Below are 24,833 nucleotides of genomic sequence, written 5' to 3' on the forward strand. Positions count from 1 at the left end.
CGGGATACGTGCCCTACCCAGCGCAACTGTTCCGCCAAACTCTCGCCTGAAGGCGTCCAAAAGCGCTACTGGTCCTGGCGAGACGGTTATCAACTTCCCTTGAAAGTGAGGCGTCATTTGACACTATACTACCTAGATATGTGAAGTGGTCTACCACATTAAGGGGCTGTCCGTTTACGGTGATCCTTAGGGCTGAGTATATTTTATTGGGCGACTTCTGGAACATGAATTCTGTTTTCCCGAGGTTAGGGTTAGGCGGCAGCGTATGTAAATTCGTTTACCTCGTTCTGGAGGTCATGTTTATTGTGAGCTAGCAGGACGCAATCATCGGCATAGAGAAACTCCGTTATGACCATCTCCATTGTTTTTGTATGGAATAGTAGACGTCGAAGATTGAACACATTGCCGGTAGAACGAAGCCGGGTAAAGATGTCTTCGTGCAATCGCTGCCTCAATGGACCCATCATTATCAAAGGAATCGCTTGCAAATATCCCCCAGAAAACTATGAGAGAGGAGATCGACGACCTACCGACATCTGAGGAAATTGAGACAGCAATATCTAAACTAAAAAAAAAACAACACAAGGCACCTGGCTCTGATGGACGCTGAAATATTAAAACCCTAACCGAGAGGCTAACAGACTTGTTCGCTCTATGCTGGGAGAAGTGCGTGGTCCCACCTGAACTTCGAGACTCCGTAATCATATCCCTATACAAAAAGGGTGACAAGTCTATCTGCTCAAACCTTAAAACTATCGAGGCATTACACTTCTGTGAGTAGCTGGAAAGATCTTTGCTCGACCGACTAACCCACTCTTTAGTGGACTAGGTCTTATCTGAAAGCCAGTGTGACACAGAGGTGCCCTCTCTGATCACTTTCCAATAGAAAATGGCGTAAAGCAGGGCTGTGTACTTGCTCCTACTCTATTCGCTATCTTCTTTCTTAGTTATAATGCATTTATCACTTACTTGATCTATATTATTAAAATAGAATGGCACCCTCCTTCAAACTCTTTGGAGTGAAAATACAAATCTCAAACATGTTATATCCTCATGTTTACTTTCACTAACAAGAAAAGTACGTTTGTAGAATATACATCATGCTCAGTTGTTTCCCTTTATTCCCAGTTCCCACTTCAAATTTAGCATATTCCACAGCCTTTAGGTCTATATTATCTCTCCTTATTAATATTTTATACATTTAAAGTTTACTTGAAATTATATAATTATTTTCATTGGTCTAATCTAAATTTTGAACAAAGTTAAAGAAATGTTGAGCTTTTTTTTTTTTTTTTCAATTATTTCAAATCTTGAGCTATAAGTCAAATGTGATGAACAGAGCAACCAGATCAATATGACACTGAGTCAGAACTAGAGAACTATAAGGTGTGGTTTGGTATTTAAAGTATAGAAGCCACTTGATGACCCTATTCATATATCCCAATAAAATTTGTGTGATGCTTCTTACTCTGTTGTAAATTCTGCCAAGTAAAAGAAAAATTGATGAAACTTGAAAACAATATTAGAAAATAAATAACTTTATTTTCACTCATTAGAACATTTTTTTCAGTAAGGCATCAGTTGTGGTGTAACAGAACCAATTCTTGTTAATCCATGAAAGCAATAAAATATCAGCTAATGTAAATCACATATTACAATATCACTAAGCTAATTTGAAGATCTAATAGTGCTAGGGGCCTTTAACAAAAAAATTGATTGCTATAATTATAAATAACAACTACTACTCGTAGCATAGTCATTGTAGGGTCACATTTCTGTGGCTTAATGTTAAAAATTACACCTTATTCTATTTAAGATATTGATTCTAACCAATGGCAGTTAAACTTGAGTACGGAATGTTTTTATGTACAACACTTCTGCAATTAAGTAAGTAAAGTTCCCCTTTCAGACCTTGTGGTCTATAGGGCAGATGATGTAAAGGTCATCTGATTCTGTGGCCTACAGTTAACGAAAGTATCATATAGCCATCACAATGACCAACCGCCTTTACTTTTCCTCAACTAATGCCAGGTACCCATTAGAGCTGGGTGGACTCAGAGGACCCAAACTTCTTACATGATAGTTACATATCTACCAGGCAGTGGCCTCGAAGCACTTCACTATGGCTCTCAGATTTGGCAGCTACATGCAAAGCATTTAAGAGTGCTAGAAGGATTGAACCAAAGGAGTCTGGGTTCAATTATGGGCATAAAATGGCAAGAATACACTAAATATAAATACAGACTGCCACAATGAAACAAAGATGACCTAAAGAAAAACTGAAAGACCAGACAGACAGTTATAATAGAGCTCATGGTCTGTGTTGATACATAAACAAAACTTCCAACTTCCTTAAACTTAAGACTTAATAGAAATTATCTGATATGAATATTTACAAACACATTATACAAGTAGTTTAACATATAAGTTATTCAGAAAAATCAAAACACCAAAAAAAAAAAAGGATTCAAGACCATACATGAAGATCAAATAGCTATTTCTACTAATTCTTTATGTACAGTACATATTTACAATAAGACGGCTTATTTATGTATTAATACAGTTGTAGCTGTGTAAAATACAACCATGCCTAAATAGCCTACCTATAAATTCAACCTTGCGAGCTCCTACAAAAATGGTCATATTATTTTTCTTAATTTGTGTCAAAATAGGGGAAATATTTGAGCTTTATTTTTGTTCTTTCTAGAAAAAGATAAATGTGGATGCTCTTTCTCTTTGCTCAATTTAGGAAACCTTGAGGCCTAGTTACATTATTTGTACATCAACAGAGATGACAAATTTATCCAAAAGTAGTCAATTTTATTTAAGGCCTCTAGTTCATAACTTATGAAAATTTAAACTACTAGAGTGAAACACCTCTTGTTCATTTTATTACAAGTATTGACATCAAACATATTCCAATAAAGCATACTTTTAAGCAGAGGATATTCTCTCTATATATATATTCATAAATATTAGATATAGAAGCACATGTAACAGACATTTTCAATTCCACAATTTTTATGAGAAACAAATGGCTAGTGAAATGAAAGACAGTTTCCATAAACATCTTTTTAAATTCCATTGTAGAACTTATTGACTAAAAGAGTGTAGTAGCTTGAACTTAAGAAAAATCTTAACAAAAATATCTCGACATATTTCTTTTACAGTCAAACTGTGTATAAACACAATTATTTGTCTAGAGTCAATGCCAATCTTGGGCATCAAACTAAAATATATGTTTATTCAAATACTGGTAGGATTCAACCAATCATTGACATGCTTACAAGTACTGTATCTCTTGTACTGGATTTTTTAAGAAGAATGAAGTGGCTTTCATTTGAATTATAACCATTGATTGGTATAAAAAAAAACAACTTTATACTGCTTTTACAAAAACAGTGACTCTTTAAAAGGATGTTATTAGTTCATTCACTTTTTTTTACTTCTCCAAGATTGTTCATTTATTTCTGGCATTTTTGTATCTTTTATTAGAGTTCTTCCTGAAAAAATGTAGCAGTAAAATAGAATCAAAAAAATACTTAACAAATATTTTTAATGAAGATCTATGTACTTACTACTTTATCTATACTAATAGCTACTAAACTGTAACAAATAAATACATTTTATACATTCATTGCCCAGTTCACTTCAACACAGTGCTAGGAGTTAAAATCTAAAGTTGGATTTTATTCAATAATTAATTTGCTATGGAAACACAAAGAGTGTTTGATTCTGTTTTTGTGATCAGTGTCTTTATAATTGTCCATGTGAGAGTAAATGTTAAAATTGTGACCCAGAGGGTGTTTATCTTTAAAATCTTTATAATTTTCTTAATGTTTTCCTCAAATAAGTATCCAAGTATGGTTTGTGTTAAATGCCAATGATTGTACTTTTAAGGGCGTATTAAGTTTATTTTTAATGTTCAGATTACCAAACCAGGCAGATATTGAAAATTAAAATATTACAGATGAGAGCATCGTACATTGACAATATTTTTTTGTAATGCATAATAAGGACATTGTTTTAGTAGTCTTAATCTTTGTTGTCCATTTTTGGTGATATAATTGGGTGATATAATCTGTGTGTGTAGTGAAATATAAATATATAAAGTGTAAAGCATTACTATTCTGGGCATAATTACCTCTAACCGAGCCATTTTTTTCTGAAGATGACTTTCTCTCTCCAGGCTCACCAATAGCACCTCCTTGCATAGGCACAGCACTCTGAAATTCAGCACCCATTTTATTGCACTAAAAAAAAGATAAATAACAATAAAGTGTAAAATAATTGTGTTGATATGAAAACAAGAAGAATATGTTTTTACAAGTCAGTGGCATAAACTGCTTGGCTGCAAGGAGGCTTCAGTTCGAAACCCAAATAAGTTGTTTGCTGACAGCCTAAATCAGCACAGAAAACCTTAACCCATATACCACTCCCCCTACATTTCCACACAAAAAACAAACAAAAAAAAACTTAGAGCAATGATCATGTTCTAAGCATGAAAAAGATACTATGCAAAAATGTTAAAAATATATAGAATGTATATAGTCTATATCCTTTCAGTAATTTTGAGTATGAGAACAAACACATTCAATGATCCTAACCCTTACCAATAGTGCTAACATGGCCAAATTCAAATTTAACTTTCCATCAGGACAATCAGTAACAAATGTGGTATGGACTGAGCAATGCAACTCCTGTTTCCAAGCCTGTAACATACTTTTTACTTTTCCTGTTTTCTACATCAGGAATTCCACGTGTCTTTTAACCTCTTAACATGACGTGAACATTAAATCAGGCAATGTCAACTGAGACTGTGACAATCATGACCATCTAACGACAGTCAAGAGCACAAAGCACACGATCTGGCAGCCATCCAAGAAGCAACATAGACTCAACTGAAGGGAGTTGCCCAGAACAGACACCCATGGAGTGGTACTGTTAGAGCCCTATGCCCTTCTGGGAGTCAAAAGGAATAAGTCAAGTAAGTCAACATTGTGACCATCTAATGACAATTAGACAAGGTAGACATCCCAGTGTTAAAATGAATCATTAGAAAAAAGTAAAAGATTATTAATACCTTAAAAATAGTGTTTTAATTTGCATCATTGACTTGAGGAAATTAATACAAGTTACAAAATGTCTTTAAAATCTATTCAATCTAATCTATTCAATCTATTGTTTTCATGAGCAGGAGTTTTTCTACTTATAAACGTGATGTTCAGCTGAATGGCAAAAGCTGCATGGCTAGCCATCAAGAATGGGAAGTTTTGAATTGTGTGCATGTTCTCAATGTTTCAATGACGTTTGAAAAGATTCCACAGAACAGCACTAAAATGTAAGGAAAAAAATGGAAAAGACAGAAAGGAATGAGTCAAAGTAGATTTTGTTGAGTAGAGCCTAATGTTAAGGCTTGTGATACTATAAAAAAGTCTCCTTCTCAACTGGGTGGGCATGATGCATTTGTTAAGATTTAAGGGTGTGTCATTGAATTTAAGCTGTGAGGGGATCAACATAATCAAAGGGGAGTCCCAGAATTCACCAGTTTCTTAAATGAGCAGATGGCATCGTAAAGAAAAAAAAAAGCCTTAATATAGGAGAAGGGAGTGTCTAAGTAATCCCTAGTTTGCTTGATGAATCAATTGTAAAGTGAAGGGGGAAAACAATGCAAAATACAAAATATACTTACATTCCTGTCTTTTAAAACAGATGCATGTGTTTCTCTGGCAAGGTGAAGTTCCTCTTTTAATTTTGCTACTTCAAATAATAACTCAGCTACTTTTTTCTGATTGAAAATAAAACATGTATACTTACAATAATTGCATGCAATATTTAAATGATATTGATCACAAGGTGGTGTAGCTGAGATATTCAGTTACAAGTGTTCAAAGGAAATACAATGACCGTTAAAAGAATGATAAATTAGAATTTCTTAAACCTTGCAAGAATAACATATTAGTAAAAGGGTTAAGTAAACTTGACTCATAAAAACAGATTACAATCTAAACAAGTAAAATTAAACATAATCAATGCTGAGTCCTTAAATTGGTGAAGAATCATTGTATTAATTAAGAAAAAGGCAGGGTTTGTAAAAAAAAAAAAAAAAAAAGGCATAGGAATTTTTTTTTAATGTTACAGTTTCCTCAACAGTTACAACAGTTAGACAGTATCTTTGATACTTACATCTTTGCCAAAGATTGACCTCTCAAACTCTTCCATCTTGCGGCTATAGGCTAATTCAATATTCTTAATAACTTGAAAATTTGGCACTTCAGGAGCTTTCTGCTCACAAACTATTGAACACAAAGAAATTAGAATAATTTTATTCCAGAAAAGTCAAAATTATACAATTATTCTAGCTTGATCATTTGAATTTGGTAAAGACCAATGACCTTACAAACTACAGAGCTAAATAAATAAACACAGAAGAAGCTTTTTTATTTCATTAAGTTGTTTTATTTTGCAGTTTTCTTGTTTCATAGTATTAAATAAAAAAAAAAAGTCATGATACTAAAAAAGAATTGAAATAAAGTAGCAAAGCTAATAGGTTAGAGCCATTAATGCATTTGTTTATGTTTTGGTCATGTTCAGTTTTTTCATTGACAGAATTTGTCCATTTTGAGATGATCTCACATAGTTGTAGTGGGTCAAAATTATCTATCTTGTTTAGTGACACTCATTTAATAAGACTATACAACTATACAACTACAAGTGTCATAAGTTGTATTTTCTTTTGAACTTTTAAAGTGTTTATTCATACAAGAAAAATAATGTGACTTCCCTTTCCTAGGTTTTTCAGATAGTTTTCTCCTCAAAAAAAGCCTACTGCCTACAATGACAACTAGGTATGGATGGGCTACCTGGTCCTTTTGACTTTTTTACTTATATAATTTACTTTTCATGAGCAAGCATAACAAATACCACATACATCTATTTACAAACCAAAGTAATAACCTTCTGACATTGGTAATGGCAAGGGACTAGAGAACCTGAGCTAGAAATTTCCTATTATCAGAATGCAATGTCAAATAACTAAGCAAATTTATTTCTGAAAGTTACAATAAAATATTTGTTAGTAATAGGGCAGTCTTACCTTCTGTGTGCTTCAACTTAGCTTGTAAAACTTTGTTGTCTTTTTCAAATTTCTAGAAATCAAAATGAAAGTTTTTTTTTAACCAATTATAATTTTTTAAATAAGGTTTATTGTACATCCACTCCCCTCATTAAAGAATTTTAAAACTTTGCCCTTCCACCTAGACCAGGGGTGGGCAAATTATGGCCAGCAGGCCACATGCAGCCCGCCGGAGCATTTTATGCCGCCCGCTGACACCCAAAAACATTATATATGCCCACATAATGTGTAAAAATATAATGATTTTAAAAATCTATTTAAATTATTGAAACTTCTGAGTCATGACGAAGACGCTAAAGAAACATTTCTTTATATGCCATTCTAATAAGTTTAAAGTAAAGTAGGATTTTTGTAATTGGTAATATGTCGAAACATTTAGTCAAAGACACAAACTCAGGCCATTTTTTTTTCAGTACTATAAAGAACTAGTTGAAAGTGTTGGGTTGGCATGGAACAAGATGGCGAGTTTAACAACATGGTGTCCGAGCTTTGACTGAGAAAAACACGCACAAAGCTTTCCTAATAAAATAAAGAACAATATCCCAACCATAAACTCTTACCTCTACACTGGAAAGTTTGTGCAAAGCTGCATTGAATATTAGACATGTTATTGACCCAACTATCTCAGAGCTCAAAGTTATCAGAGCTAGGGGTCTTGATCACAGGCAGTTCAGAGAACTACTTGGATATTTGGAAACATATCATTCCCATGTTCGGTACTACAGTGTTATCCGCTAGCTTAGCATGTTCAAGGTAATGAGAAAAACTTGAGATCTCAAGGAAGAAATTGTTTTGTTCCTGTGACTTTGTAACTAATATTTCTAAGGAAGAGTGAAAGACAGCCTTTATGTTTGCCATCAACACTATCCCAATTGGTTATTTGCACATGAAATGTATGTGCATGTTAAATCTTTTCAAACAAAGTCATCCCATTTCTCCAGGCAAGCAAGTAAAGACAGGTTTTGACATTTGCTGAAATGTGAAACTATTTGAAAAGTACAAGACTTATTCTTTGATTGTGGAATTTGAAAGCAAATTTTAAGAAGTCAAGAACTTAGAAACAGTTTTCAATATCATCAGTTCACCAATTAGCTGATTCAACTCTTGAGGACACACCTCCAAGCAAATAATGACCTGAAAGAGAAGTTCAAGTAAGTTCTTCCACAGGAGTTTTATGGGTCTTTTCTAGAAACTGCATTTCCAAACTTAAAAAACATTGCTGTTAAAGTTTCCCATTATTAGGGTTCACATACATCTTTGAAAATATGATTGAAAATAAACAAGTGTAAGCAGTCAAGAGGACAACCAGTAAGCTTGTTCCGCAGTTCAGGAACATTATGCACAAATGTAAACAGTTAAATACTTCATATTGACAACAACTATAATATTAATGTCTTCGATTCCAAAGATTAAAGATGATTACAGTGTTTCACATGACTTCACAAACCCAGTTGCAACCTGCATATTTTCCCGCATTTCGTTCAGACAAAGCCATTGTGGTGAAATGTTATGATGTTGGAGGCCACTATGAAGAGATTATTAGTAAAATTAATTTAATTTACAACTCTTGTTGTAGCTTTTCAATAGGGAGTGTAAAAAAATTTAAGTAAATGTATATTACAGTACATATGTGAATTAAAAGATAGTATACATAGTTAGTTATAATTTTTTTCTAAGTTGTAAGTACACATATATACATATGTATATGTGCTGAACCCCATCCCCAATTTTTTTAAATGCGGCCCTGGATGAAAAAATGTTGCCCACTCCTGATCTAGACAAACATTGTTCCTTAAGGTACCCTTTCTTTCAAGTTAACTATTCAAAGCTTTAGAGGAAAATATTTTGTATTTGTTTTCATACTTATTTTTCTTGTTTTTTCTGTGTTTGAAAACTACTGACATCGACTTTTTTTTAGGATCATTCACTCAAGAAATTCACCTGAAGAGTCATGTTCACTCTTTGCAGTTCTTCTTCTTTGGCTGTCAGCTGAGATTCATGATTCTGAGGAATAAAAAATATTTTGTTTACTCCATTTGTAACTTAGTTTGCATATTTTCTATTTTTACACTTTGACTTCTGTATCAAACTTTATTAGACTGCAATGTTCTGAACTTAGGGCTAGTAAAGCTTTCATTGTGTTTATTTCCTCCTCCATCTTTTCTTGTAGTGACTGGTTCTAAAAATAAATCTGTCTGTATTTCCTGTTCAAACATCTCTGGGCTTATCACCTTCGATGAAGTCCAGTAGGGAATCGGCGCCGGAGGCGCCATTATCCCGTTGATGGTTAGAAAGGCTTTTATCCAACCACCAGGCCTGGACATGGGGCTCTTCACCCCTGTCCTGTCTGAGGGCACCCAACGGTAGGCGGCCATATCGGTTGACTGAATGGGAAAACTGGGCCATGCCGTGTACACAGCGCACCGTCCCCGCTCTCATACCACTTGCTATAAGTGGTCGAGGACAGTACTAACTGCGGGGAGCTTGTCTCATATTCCTATTCTGTAACCACCACAATTCCGTGCGGGAGTCGCCATTCCAGGCTCCTGGTACTGATGACGACCCCCTTTGTGGAACGGCGTGGCAGACTTTTTGGACTGGGTTGCAGGTTACTTGTTCCATCCCCACCCCGAGTGAGATAAAAAAAACAAAAGCTCACCCAGGGAGACCTGCTAGAAGGCCTGGTTCGCTACTCGTTCTTAGCCTGTCCAGATCCACCTCTGGATGTTTCCACCGGAGGGCCACGCTGAGGCGACGGGTAGCTGGAATATCCTCCGGGGGCTTATCACCAGGAGTTTCTCCTCAAGCTCACGGACCTTACTTTCCAATAGTTTGTTCTCTATGTCTGTTTTACTATCCCTTTGTCGTGACAGCAATTTCTCTTCAGAGATCAATTCATCCAGCTTACCTTTTAAAAGTTCTTCTTCACGTTTCGGCTGGTCATTATTCTGTTGAACACATTTCTCTTGCTTCACTAGGTCCTTGCTTTTCCTATCTTGACTGATTTCAAGCTTATCCATCGCACATTTTCTTATCTCATCTAAACCATTTGCAGTGTTCATGTCTGTCTGGATGTCAATGTCTCTTTTTTCAGTTGTTCAAGATAAATTGCTTTCCTCCTCCTCTTCTCCTTCACTGATGCAGTCTACTGCTGGGGGCTTGGAGCAGCTGTGGTCCTTAAACTTAATAAAAAAAAATTAAGCATTATCAATAGATAATTTTAAATAAAACTCTTGTATTTGTTACCTAAAAAATTGAAAACAATGCAACATGTTTTAAGTTTGAGAGAGTGGTGTGAGACAATCATCACTTGAAATCATCTTTCTTTACATCTTTATCAGGTGGACTTTAACCATTTTAACGTTTAAATAGAAAAGTTTACAAAGTGGGATTCTTTTAATAGGTAACGTAAATGGTGTTTGAAGCTTAAATGTTAAACAAATAAAAAAGTGTTGTCAGTAAAGTTCCCCTTAGTGAAATATAGGATTATCTGTTTCTGTGGCCCACAGTTAACAAGAGTGTCACAAGGCCTGCATGATGACTAACAGCCTTTACTTTTCCCCACTTAATGTCAGGTACCAATTAAGGCGCCCAAAGATCCTGAAATGAAAAATTCCAGTCTTCACCAAGAGTTGAACCTGGGACCCCCGGCTTGGAGGGCCAGCATTTACCAGGCCTCCTAAAACAAATAAAACATGACATATAACATAAGCACAATAATTGCTGACAGAAAAAAGTGAACAAAATCTGGTGAAACAAAGATAGGCTCTGACATTACCCTGAATACACAGAATATAAGTAACTTTAGCAAAAACATAAAATTCAGCTAGAATCCATTTTGACATTAGTTTTCTATCATAGACTATTTCATGAGCAATTATCAGAAATTAATATTATAACTTTCTTCTACTCCTAAAGAAAATGAAGAACTACTTTGAGCCAAGTGCTGTCAGTGTTGGTAGCTTTCTGTCTCTCTGATCCTGCCAGATCAATTAGATTTATCTGTGATATATTAGAGCATGGAATGGGTTGCCTGAGCTAGCCAGGAAAACCAGTGACTTGGCTGAATTTAAGTCATTGGTTAATATGCATGACTAAATGCATGACGCGTAGGACGTAATCATCTTCTTTTTTGAAGTAACTGCTTTTTTGGAAACCACCTACTTCCTCCTAGTAGATCAACACAGACAAAAATAAATGTCTATTTGTACATTAAGTGTACATGTTTTAATTAACATTAACATTTAATTGAAATAAAAACTATACCTTTGACTCTATTTTAACTGTAAAAACAGCATGAGAGCGCAAACCCTCTCTGTTCATGGAAGTAGGAGCTACTCTACGATTCAACCAGCCCTTGATTATTAACTGAAGACAACAAAGTATGTTCCATTCCTTTAAAACTCAATTCAGGCATATTATTATCAAGAAAAATCTTACAAAAAACAAAAATGTGTAAAACTAGAATTAACTCAATGATGGCTTGAATACCTGATAAGCATTTCTTGGGTTGCAGATAACTTGCTCAATGAGTCCATCTACAAAGACACCTTTGTTCATATTCTCACGCAAGCGAATACCTTGTGAAGCTGTATCCAAAAGATCAAAGATTTGCTCTTGATAGATTTCTAAAAAGGAGCAGCGACACAAAAACTGTTTTTTCCTGCCATGCTGTGAAGAGAATTAAAAAAAATGTTATGATTCGTGTTTTAAACAAAAGTGGGGCAGAAAAAAAAAAGGAAACATTTAAATCTAATGGTTTCATTACACCAGTTAAACCTTATACAAACAATTGTATACAATAAAAGAAAGTTACATCTTGTTGGTGAGCTATTACACTAAAGAGATACTCCAAACTTCTGGGAATCACACCACGAGCTTTCCAAGTTCTCAGAGGGACCTTTAATAATAAAAAAAAAAGATTTAAAATAAATTTCTCTGTTAAATGTTTTTCTTAAACATCAGCAATAATGCAATTTTTACTAGATCAATATATTCAAATATAGATATTTATAACTACAATCAAAATATAACTAATATTTTGTCCTTTGAAAAAAAGCTTTCCCTTTTGTATGCATGTCATGTCTCCCTACTTGAGAAATGCTGGCCAAAGAACTCATAAAATCTAATTCCCCTTTAAGACCTTGTGTTCTATAGGGCAGATGATGTAAAGGTCATCTGATTCTGTGGCCTATAGTTACTTAGGGTGTCATGTGGCCAGCACAATGACCAATCACATTTACTTTTCCCAACTAATGTTGGATACCCATTAGAGCTGGGTGGATGCCTGGAGATCCCAAAATTAAAAATCCCAGTCTTCACCAGGATTTGAAACTTGCAAACAGAGGGATCTTAGGTTCCAATCTGATTGATTTTGAATTTCAGGAATTTAAGGATGCACCTGAGTTCACTCAACTCTAATGGTTACCTGAAATTTTTTGGGGAAAGTAAAGGCAGTGGACCATTGTGCTGGCAGCATGACACCCTAATCAGCCATAGAAACAAATGACATGTACATCATCTGTTCCATGTATTGCAAGGTCTGAAACTAGCTACTATTGAAATGCTTAAAAAAAAAAAAATAAAAAAAAAACATGACTCTTCAACACTAAATGACTAGCACTGCAACCATGCATGTGTTGAGTTACTCAGCAGCTTTACTATTGATCTTAATGTTAAAATTGTAAAAACAAAAATGGTTTGAAAAAAAAAAAAACTTAAACGAAGTGTAATTGTATCAATTAGTTTGGATCAGTCATGTAATCAAATTTCGAACAGATTATAATTATAATAAATTATAAAAAGAAATTATAGTAATATTGAACAACAACAATAAATCGGTACGATTAATAATATTTTACCAATGTTTTTTTTTAGAATTATTTCATGCTCTTAGCTTTCTCAGTATGCTATGACACTTATCTGGACCAGGGTGGATGTTACTGTAATTGATTTTTAAAGGCATTTAAAAAAAAAAGGGAATGACCTGAATTCAAACTAGTATCCAGGCTCATGCCTCCTTGGGCTGAGGTGCTAACCAGTCTGCTAGTGAGGTACTTATGACTGGAAGATTGTATGTTTGTTTCCATTTAGAGGGGCAACCTATAAAGGGGACATTCAATTTATACCACCACTTCAGTCAAGTAATGGAACAATTTCTTTCCCCTCATTCAAGATATGAAACAAAATAATAAATTACCAATAGTTATTTTACTAAATTTGTTAAATTATTTTATTGATTGTTGTATTATCAGATAAAAGAAATAATTGTGAAAAATTTCAGCTTAATCTGAGATTGGGTGTCAGACATAACATACAGGCAGATAGAGAGTTGATATTTAAGCTTTGTAAAAAGGTTCAACACCTAATGTATCTGGCATAAGCATCACTTATGTTATAAGAAATAAAAAACTAAAATAAAAAAGTTAAATAAGTAAATAAAGGTAAACAAAGGTAAACAAAGATTATCAATTATGCTTAATGTTTTGTTATAAATTACTGGGTGATTTTTTTTAATACCGGTACATTAAAAATAATTTACTATTATGAAAAACAGTATGAAATATATATATTATGCTTTAAAGAAAATAATTAAATAAAATAAAAATGCTTAACCTGATTGATGGATCCATATATATTGCAGCTGTAAATTTAAAAAAATATATTGTTAATGTGTTGTTCTATCCAAAAACAAAAAATGTGTTCTATAAACATTGAAGTATAATTAAATACATAAATATTTAAAACAAAGCATAATCATTTTTATGTAACAGTACATCAGAGCTATTAGTATTCAGAGAAAAAAAGAAAAACAAAGATTATATTAAGCATCTATAGCTGTATCAATAAGTTTGGATCAGTCATGTAATTAAATTTTCAAATAGATCTACACCAGCATTTCCTAAACTTTTAACATATGCATACCTAGCCCCCCCTAACCGAGATGACAGTTCCTGGTTAATTTTAATCTGAGACACTGTGCCACATCTGTTCCTATTTTTTCAATTTAATGCTGAAAAAGTAACGTTATATAAATTTTAATTTTGAAAAGGCAAGATATATTTCAGAACTTTTCTTTTAAAACCGGATACACATTTGTAGCCTTTGAAAAAGTCAATTAGGAAATCAGAGTGCTTGTAATGCTCTCCATTATTCATTTGACTGTTAGAAAGTATTTCTCTTAAGGCCAGATATGGATCAAAATCTCTTAAACCCAAGTCTTGTCTCAAGGTCCACAAAGGCAGCAACCATTTTTAGATTGGGTTGTGCCACATTCATAGTGCCCAGACTCCGGTCATGAGCCAATTACTACAAGCGGGCAAAGGCCATGCTAACCACAGGTTATTTCTTCATATACCTATTTTGTAACTACAAAAGCTCTGTAAGTACCTCTATTCTGTGTCCTTAATTTGAAAAACGAAATGTCGGACTTGCAGGGTTGTCAGGTCTCTCTTTCTGTTGGTGATATGAAATGATTATTTTATTATTGTAGACAAACAATATTAATTTTAATAAGACTCTAATCTCATACACTAACTGTAACTAAATCTCCATAGTGACCTTAGGCTACCTCTACTAAATCTCTAGGATCTAGAATATTCTAGATTATAACAATATTAATTATGAAATGGCACTATAAATGTAGACCACTTCACATATCTAGGTAGTATTGTGTCAAATAACGCCTCACTTTCAAGGGAAGTTGATAACCGTCTGGCCAGGGCCAGTAGCGCTTTTGGATGCCTTCAGGCAAGAGTTTGGCAGAACAAATTGCTCCACCTGCCTACAAATATCAATGTCTACCAGGCGGTGGTTCTCTCAACCCTTCTGTATGACTCTGAGACATGGACACTTTACAGAAAACAACAAAGACTTCTTGAGCGCTTTCACCAAAGATGCTTGCGCTCCATCATGGACATACAGTGTTAAGACCGCACTACAAACAGTGATGTCCTTGCAAACGCCAGTATAGACAGTATAGAGGGACTTCTTATGGTCTGACAGTTACGCTGGGCAGGGCACATATGCCGTATGGGAGATGAACGTATGACAAAGGCAGTCTTTTTTAATGAAGTAAAAGGTGGTCAACGTAACAGAGGTGCTCCACGGAAATGCTTCAAACACCAGCTTAAGTGTCAACTTTCCTTAGCTGACATAGAAGAGAGCACCTGGTTGCAGGCGGCCTCAGAACGAGACAGCTAGAGGTCAATCACGAAGGCCACGGGATACACTTTTGAGACAAAAATAAAATCCGCTGCCAAGGACAAATGCAGATGGCAAAAAAAAAAATCTAAATCAACCACCTGCAGACAATGGTTATGCTTGCCTTGGATGTGGCAAAATATGTAGGTCACAGCTGGGGTTGCACAGTCATGGGAAATACAAGCATTCCTCTCTAATCTTGGGACTCAAAGACAAGCCTTATAATGTATAATAAACTACTACTACTAACTACTTTTTAACTAGATCTAGATCAAGTCAATCTATCTAGTTAGTTCTACATAGGTATGTGACAAAATTGTGTAAAATTTTTTTTTTAAAATTTGGATAATATTTTATTAAAGATCTTGTTCTGAGCTTTCCAATGAGGTATAGAATGTTAGTACGAGTCCAATAGATAAAAAAATAAATAAAATTTTGGCGCGTTTTCACTTAACATTGAAGCAATGGGAAACCATGGCACAAGATTTTATGAAAAAATGAACAAAAATGAGTACCATTTCGTTAATTTTTATCACTTTGCTATAATCTATATATCAAAATAAAGCTTAAAGTGTGCTTAATAAAAGTATTTTATTGTTTTATACAGTTTATATATATATATTTTTTTATTTTAACCAACTCAATATGAGGTTATCATTTTTTATTTTTGTAATAAAATGTTCTTATATTTCTATTTTAACAAAATGTTGATAACAGATAAGTGAAGGTTAGGGTTAGGGTCCTGAGCTTTCCAGTTATATATAGATTATTTCTATATGCCAAATGGTTAATTTTTTACAAATTTTTTAAACGCATTTTCACTCAACACTAAGTGAGGTTTTATGAAATCAATAAAGCATACTATCTCACTCATTTTTTATATCACATCTAAAAACAACACCAAGATAAAGATAAAACTTTATTTAGATGTGATGAACAAATATATCTTTAGCTACATGTTTATTATTTTTGTATATTTAAAGAAAAAAAGAATAAAAACTTTAAATCATTTTGCATAGAAAAAAAAAATTACTTACATTTAATAAATGTTTCTTGACAATTGATAATATGATGTTAATTTTTAAGTAAAGCATGGTAAGATGGCAAGGCATAATTGATTGCTGGATTGTGCTGATAACGTAGAAGATGAATGTGATAACATAGAAATTAAGTTCGACCAACTGATGATGAAGCCAATGGTGGTTTGTTAGTGACGTAGGGACTCGATGGCATGCAAATTAGTCAGTGATGAATGACGATAAAGTAAATGGTGGCTTCTTTGTGTTAGAAGCGTAGCAAAGCAGATATCATGCAAGTAAGCAGCATAGAATGATGATGAAGTCAATGGTGGTTAATTTGTTGGTGCCGTAGTGACTCTGATGACAAGCAAGTTAGTATGTGCTGGATGATGAATAAGTAAATGGAGCCAAGTGACTCTGATGACATGCAAGTTAGTATGTACTGGATGATAATTAAGTAAACGGAGCCAAGTGACTCTGATGACATGCAAGTTAGTATGTACTGGATGATGATGAAGTAAATGTTGCCGAAGGGACTCTGATGACATGCAAGGAGTTGAAGGACACCATCATGAAAGTATAAGGCACATGTGGGAATTTAGACACCATCACGAAAGTATAAGGCACATATGAATTTATGAAAAGTTTAATGTTTAATTTAATGAAGGGTTAATAATAAATAGTTTAATGTTTGATTGATGAAAGGTTAATAGGAAATTTGATGATTTGTGTTTGAAAAAACTTAATTTTTTAATGGTACACATAAATATAAAAAGGAGAGTTTACATATCTTTACAGTCACAAACTTGAAGTGAAGACAATTTTATAAAACTAATAATATTGTTTATAAAAATTATTAAATATTTTAATTTGAAAGTTATGGCTTTACATTAAACATAATTTAAATTAATTCTTTATGAACTATCAATAAAATAAATTTTAACAAGGAACGTTATATAAAAAGTGATGATGTACCACATATCATTAGTGATAGTAAAAATAGCTAAGAAAAATAGTTAATTAGCTTTTTTTTTATTAGATGATATAAAACAAAATAGTGTGCTAGAAAAAAAAAAATAAACGCAATATTAAAAATGGGAATGACAAGTAGTACACAACCACTGGTGTTATTTCAGATCTACTGGGAGGACTAGAGAAACACTTAGTATGTTAGTAAGTCATGATCATTATTAATTTTAAACTTTGCTGTATTACATGTGATGCAATAGGAAAACAATTTTAAACAATATGTAGGTTTAATAATTTTAAAAGTTATAGTTACATGAAGGAAATGAATAATAATCAAATTAACAAAAACAATCCCAACACAAATGTTTTGTTATAAAATTACAGAAAGAGGGGCTTTACTTTTCTGTTAAAAAAAAATTTTGAATGATCATTCTTTATAATTTGATAGTTTTATTTACATCTTTTTTTTATTAAGGTACTATTTTATTTTAAATATTTTATATTTTAAAGCTTAAAACATATAGTAGAAAAAGGTTAGGGCTATGGTTACCTCTAGTGAATTTTATAATAGTATATAATATGTTTAAAATTAATGACATAAACTTTTAGTTTACTATTCTTTACAGTTTGAAAATTTTATAAAAGTATTTATTTTATTGAAATGTATTAGTCACTAATGATTTGCTAACAGATTTACCCCCCCCCCTATTGTTTTTCCACCCTATTATAAAGAATCCCTGTTTGTCAGACAGAAGTGAAACTGGAACATTTTTGTCAATGGGTAGGGAAAAATCCTTGATGTTAACAAATACTATTCTACAGTAATGTCAAGTCTTTGAACAGTATGTCACAGGCAAGCTGATACTTGCTCATGTCATAGTCAACCCCTCTACTCTCATCCTCATCATCCAGCCAATATTTTACCAAATATACATCTTTCATTCCTTTTTTCAGTCCCTTTACCCTGCCACTATACCAATAGTGGCATATCAACCTGTCAATAAAATTTCCAGATAACAATTCCTGCACATCCATCCAAGTCTGTTCAGTCACGTTAGTAATCAGTTCTTTAATCTTGTCAATGTAATTGTCTTGTCTTAAAAGTTTTTCAATTTTCTTTCTTTCTTTCTGTTCTGTCTCCTGGTTTTTTTGCTCCGCCCTCAGAGCAATCTCCTTAGTCACCTCTGACGTCCTCACTCGATTAACCTGCCTCCTACTGCGAGAGACACCAATGGCCCAAGTTACCCTTTCAGTCATATCTGAGGCACTCAGAGAATCTAGATAGGCTACAGTTCTGTTCTTTAGGGAACAGATTCTAGAGGACATGTAGCACATCGTTGCATTAGGTGCTTTTTTCTTGGCTGCACTAAACATGCCAATCACCTCTTCAGAATCCATGTTATGTAGCCTAGCAGATTCTGTCTGAGTGCTCATCAGCTCAGACACATTCATACAGATACCTTTAAAATACTGCCTATTGATAGTTTCTGCAATAGAAGACAAACTAGCTTTTATCATGTTTTCAACTTCCTTATCTTGAGGGCAGAGCAAAAGAACCTCCAGTATGGGATCATTAACACCAAAGAAGTCTAGGTTTCTTGTGAAAATAATGAAGGGATTATTAAGGCATTGATCTACTTGGGCTAGAACTTCTTTAATGACTGTGATAGCCCCAACATGAGAAACAGCTTGCGCACCAGGCGCAATGTAAAATTTTTTCATCCAAGGGCTTGTCAGCAGTTTCCCTACCTACCCATAACAAAAAGTTGTTTCTTCCCAGTTTCACTATTGAGGTCACTGTGCAGGCAACTTATCAGCGATCCAGAGGAAAGGGCAGGGGATTTTAAAAATGATAATATTTGGTCATAATGAAGGACCAATATTCCACAAATACGGAAAAACACATGCAAACGATTTCCCCTATACTGTGGAATAAGGCCCTTCGGTAAATTTTCATTAAGTAGAAAGGAAATAAAATTTTTGGGGTCACCCTTTCCATCTCGATACCTGAGTTTGTCTATTTGTAAGACAATGTTGCCTGCTATGCAGTCACTCCCAATAAGGCTGCTCCTTTCTGTCTGCAGGGACTTAAGTGCCAACCTGCAGCCTTTTGAAATACTATCAAGTGGGTGCAGGTGGCAATTAAGTTCATTTAAGGTTTTACCCCATAATGCATTTAATTTAACTATGGAAGCATGATTCACTGATGCCCGGTCTGAGATAGTGTTGGAAATATTTTTGATAATTTCATTATGACAAGTGGAAAACTCTATCTTATGAAAATCTGAGTAAGCATATGCTAAATTTTTTATTGACTCAATTAAGTGTTTTTCATAGTCCTCAGCCCTCCCACCACTCAACTGATCTAAAGCTATAACAAAAGTATCAGTTGGAGTGGTGAGATGTACTGAATTGACACGTACACCCTCTTGGGTTGTGGAATCAAACCCAAGAGTTAGATGTAGTGTTTTCATGGCAACTTCAGCGGCTTGTAGGTCTGAAATAACACCAAGTTCTCTTACAAAGTTGTCTACTGATGTTCTGTGAGGGACGCAATCAAGAAGAACACCCAATCTACTAACTATAGGGGAGATGGAAGAGGTTGGGGCCTGGTATAAAAGACAATTAAAAAACATTAACCTTGTCATAACATCATATGTTTTATTATTTTCTTTAAGGGACCTAGCTTTATTTTCTTTTAGTTCTTTAAGTTCATCTTCAAGAAGTAGTTTATCACTTTGAAGAGATGTTATGATAGCGTCCTTCACAGCCAATTCTTTATTAAATGATGATTTCATTTTCTTTAATACCTCTTGATGCTTTTTTGTTTGCCAAATACATTTTTTACATTTTAAAAAACGTTTGCCAGAAGCAATTTCATATTTGTGCAATTTTTTTAACAACTTATTAATCCTCTCATTTTTTCGGTGAACAGACCGTCTAAGATTTTTAATAAGGTTAGGCTGAGAGTTAATTTGAGATTTTAATAAACATATTTTTTTCCTATATTTATTCTTGTCTTCACTTCTTGCCTGGGACACAAAAGAAAGTCGTCTTTTTAAATGTCTTCTACGAGGGGTTAATTCATCATTGCTTCTTAAATTTGATGAAACAGGATTTATTTCAGTAACAGGATTTATTTCAGTTGGTTGTATAGCTTTTGTTGGAGTTAAATCAGAGTTAGGAGCAGTTGTGCTAGGTAACTGGTAAAATATTTGATAGCAAATGTTTTGAATTTCTGACAAATATTTTGTTACATTACTTTTATACTTTGCAATGGTGCATTCAGTTAAATAATGAACTTTTGAAATTAAACATGGATTAAATGGGAATCCAAAAGTTGAAGCAACAGTTTCTGCTGTGGATGTTTGGGAGGACTGATTTTGCAGATAAATTAGGAGGACATGTCCTTTTAAGCATAGTTTATTATTGTCATCTGGTGAAAGTTCAGAATAATTAAAATTTTCATAAAGGAATTTGTACAAAATAGTTTCTTCAACATTATTACAGGATGAAAGCTTTCTTTTTCTTTGTCTTGGCATGATATCAGATAAAAGAATGTGGGTGCGTAAGTGAATAATCCAATGGAAAATCTTAAATAATTCTTGAGTAATATTTGATAGTAGATTGTATTGTAGATCAAGTAATTAGATAAACATTGAAGTAGATATTCTATTGTAGATCTAGACAATCTAGTAATTAGATAAACATTGAATTAGAATATATTTTTAATAGTAATTATATAAAATGTAAGTAGCCTAGATTCATCATAGAATTAAATAAAGGACTACATAGCAATGGTCTGGGCACTCTGGGCTGCATGATGATCATGATGTTCTGTCATATCAGCATTTTAATCCTACTCATAAAGCATGAGTATGATAATAATGATAGCAATCAGCATGATTAGCAGCTTTAATTTCATGAGATTGAAATACCCCATCTCATTAAACTTAAACCAAAAAAAAAAAAGCTATCTAGATCTAGATCTATTTTTCTATATAATATAGACATAGATATATAGTAGAGTCATGATCTAATTATAAATATGAATGTTAATCAAGCTAACAAAATAAATCAATCAAACTGATCTAAATCTAATGTATGTACATCTAGTTTTATGTAGTCTAGATATAGTCACTAGTATAGAATTCTGCATCCAGTAACTTTTTAATACATAAATACTAGATCTAGATTTAGATCTATACACACACTATTAGTTAATACAGTAGTTGAGTAGTCTAAAATATAAATATAGTTTGGATTCTAATATAGTGTTATAGACTATAGTCAGAGTAGATATACTTGATAAACTAGAGTTTACTAACTAGTAACTAGAGGTAGAGTCAGTAGAGACTAGACTGGGCTTGAATATAGTAGATCTAGATCTATATAGTCAGTGTCTTAGTACTAGTACTTGACTAGATCTATATTTTATATTAATAATAATATTATATATAGATCTAGAATCTAACTAAATGTTGTCTAAGAGTACTAAGACTCAGAGTCTAACTCTAACTCTAAAACTACTAAAAGTCTACTCTAAGTCGACTAAGTCAAGTCAGGCACTGAAACTTTCAGTGAAGGAGTTAATGAATTAGATCTAGAAATTAGATCAAGTATTATCAAAATTAAATCAAGATCATTTAGATCAAGATCTAGATCTAGAATTCAGATATATTCTAGATATACAGTTTCAAGAGTTGCTCAGTTTCCCTTCGATGTAGATCTAGACTATAATAAATGTTTACACTTGACTACAGACAAAATAGTCTAAAAATACTACATTGCTGTCACGTGACAGTAATGATAAATTGATTTTTTTTTCGCCTTTTAACATGTAACATGCTTAACCAAAATGCTATTAGAGAAGTCATCTAGATCTCTATAGAAAACAGAATAACTAAAATTGGTAGAAGAATGCACGTTTTACATGAATAAATTAAAAACTCTATCAAAAAAATGTTTTTTGGATCTAGTCTATTGCCAAAACTGAAGGACCTCGAGGTCTGATCCATTCCCGCCATTTTTAAAACAAGTCACATTTGTTGCCTCACAAGAATTTAGACAAAAATCGCCTCGATTATCATATTACAATGAAATTTGTTCAACTTACGGCCATTTAAATTATCTTCAAGAATAACCAAACTTTTTCAACGTATAAACAACCTGAAGCACGAAATAGATCTACAAAATAACGAACTTTTTACGAAAGTTCGGCCAAATAAAAATTAACACTTTTTTTTTTAATTTCATTTTTTTTTTAATTTTTGTAAAAAAATATTCACAAATAAAAAAAAAATTCTAAGGTGCTTCATATATTGACTGGTTCTTCATTCTTTGGTTTAAATCAATAGCACCCATACTTAAATAAATATAAAAATGAAAAATGGCTGCGCCACTTTTCCCACGAGTTGAAATTGTGGTCTGTGCGCTGCTGAATGTTCAAGACTCGAAAGTGGCCGAGTTTCATTTTTGAAGTGTTAGGGAACGAAACAATTACTTAAGTTTATATTTTTACCACAGACATAAAGGCATATATATCTGTGCTTTTTTTTTTTTTTTTACCTGCAAAGTTTCTAAGGACAATATCAAAGTAACAGAACAATATTTGTTATGGGAGATTGCATACAATCAATTTAGGCCTGTTTCGAAAATAAAATTTGTAAGAAAGAAAATGCTTGATGACTGCTTGGTGGTTTGGCTTCCTAACCGATGAGTCTCGATCGGGTTCGAATCTCGGTGAAGAGTTGGTTAGGAATTTCTGGATTTTTTAGGGTGCTCCTGAGTCCATTCAGCTCTAATGGTGCCTGACATAAGTTAGCGAACGTAAAAGCGGTTGGTCGTTGTGCTAGCCACATGACATTCTAGTTAATGGTCGTCAACTGCCTTATGGATAGCAAGGTCTAAAATAGGTACTCTACTCTATATATCTGTCTGTCTGTTAGGGGTGGACTGGGTATCAAAATCGGCCCAGGCATTTCAATACCATCCGGCCCATAAATTGTATATTATATGATTGACATCCAGATCTAGGTCTACCTGACGTCATAATCATTATGTTAAATTTGATATTGTATCGAAAGCTGTACACATGCCTACAGTGAACACTGTGTCCTTATAAGGAATTAAGTCTTTATATTGCTTTTTAATCGCAAAGTGTATAGGCCCTAAAAGGATGAAGCTCTATGGATTTAGGCTATTACATTATTTCGGAAAATATGTTAGATTAAATTAATAGGCCTTAGTAGAGTTAAGAGTATATTTAAAAAAAAAAACAACTACTTCGCTCAGGGGCCACTTCCCCTGAAAAAAGAATATTATAAAACATTTAAAAATTTAATAGTGGCATCCATACGGCCCTTATCTTATAAAATACAGACGTGATTTCAAAAAAAGATGCTTACTCTAGTCCTACCGGCTACCGGCCCATTTGGATACCGGCCCACCGGGCATTTGCACGAATGTCCATATAGCCAGTCCGCCCCTGTTGTCTATCTATCTATCTATCTATCTATCTATCAACACGTAACCTGACATTAGTTAGGGAAAGTAAAAGTGGTTGGTCGTTGTGCTGGCCACATGACACTTTCGTTAACAGTAGGCCATAGCAACAGATGATCTTTACACTATCTTCCTTATAGATTGCAAGGTCAAAAAGGGGTGCTTACTTTATTTATGGCTGTCTGGTGACGTGGTAAGAGCGCTGGGCTACTGTCTCGTTGGTACCGGGCTCAAACCCCGCCCGTTGCTTTACACAAGTTGTTCTGGCAAAGGTTTCTAGGATGTATTCATCTTCTATTCTGATGGAACATCCGAAACATATGAAAGGAAATTAAAACAAGTTAATACTCAAAGCCGACCATTGACTAAGAAAACTATTTTTAGAAAGATAAACTGCTCTAAATGACCTGAACTACTCTCCAGGAGTTCAATAGAGAACTCGTTAAGCCAGTGCTATGTGTACAACATTTCTATCCCATGGTCTCACTTGACCTGGTAGACAGACCTGAGGGCATGCATGTTGATTTCCACGACATGTCTTTTTCATGTTCTATCTATCTATCTATCTATCTATCTATCTATCTATCTATCTATCTATCTATCTATCTATCTATCTATCTATCTATCTATCTATCTATCTATCTATCTATCTATCTATCTATCTATCTATCTATCTATCTATCTATCTATCTATCTATCTATCTATCTATCTATCTATCTATCTATCTATCTATCTATCTATCTATCTATCTATCTATCTATCTATCTATCTATCTATCTATCTATCTATCTATCTATCTATCTACCTATCTACCTATCTATCTATCTATCTATCTATCTATCTATCTATCTATCTACCTATCTACCTATCTACCTATCTACCTATCTATCTATCTATCTATCTACCTATCTACCTATCTACCTACCTACCTATCTACCTACCTACCTACCTACCTACCTACCTACCTACCTACCTACCTACCTATCTATCTATCTATCTATCT

At 33.7% G+C, this 24,833-nt stretch overlaps 1 protein-coding gene across 5 annotated transcripts; it reads right to left on the reverse strand.

Annotated features, from left to right (window-relative positions):
* Window positions 1-1,522: 1,522 nt before the first annotated feature.
* LOC106060011 (kinesin-like protein KIF15) lies at window positions 1,523-24,405 on the reverse strand. Of its 5 annotated transcripts, none has more exons than XM_056032472.1 (12): window positions 23,997-24,405; window positions 14,525-14,590; window positions 13,751-13,778; window positions 11,952-12,035; window positions 11,627-11,806; window positions 11,402-11,503; window positions 9,077-9,139; window positions 7,097-7,148; window positions 6,187-6,296; window positions 5,693-5,788; window positions 4,145-4,253; window positions 1,523-3,503 (listed from the first exon to the last, which is right to left on the reverse strand). In XM_056032472.1, the coding sequence occupies exons 5-12, from the start codon at window positions 11,693-11,695 to the stop codon at window positions 3,433-3,435; spliced, it is 672 nt and encodes a 223-aa protein (XP_055888447.1). In that variant the 5' UTR covers window positions 11,696-11,806; window positions 11,952-12,035; window positions 13,751-13,778; window positions 14,525-14,590; window positions 23,997-24,405; the 3' UTR covers window positions 1,523-3,432. The 5 variants fall into 5 exon arrangements, with proteins under 5 accessions (XP_055888447.1, XP_055888448.1, XP_055888444.1 ...); XM_056032473.1 differs by lacking the exon at window positions 23,997-24,405 and adding an exon at window positions 23,733-23,941; XM_056032469.1 differs by lacking the exon at window positions 23,997-24,405 and adding an exon at window positions 22,018-22,531.
* Window positions 24,406-24,833: the final 428 nt, after the last annotated feature.

Source organism: Biomphalaria glabrata, chromosome 6, assembly GCF_947242115.1.
Source record: "Biomphalaria glabrata chromosome 6, xgBioGlab47.1, whole genome shotgun sequence".
NCBI classification, from domain to species: domain Eukaryota; kingdom Metazoa; phylum Mollusca; class Gastropoda; family Planorbidae; genus Biomphalaria; species Biomphalaria glabrata.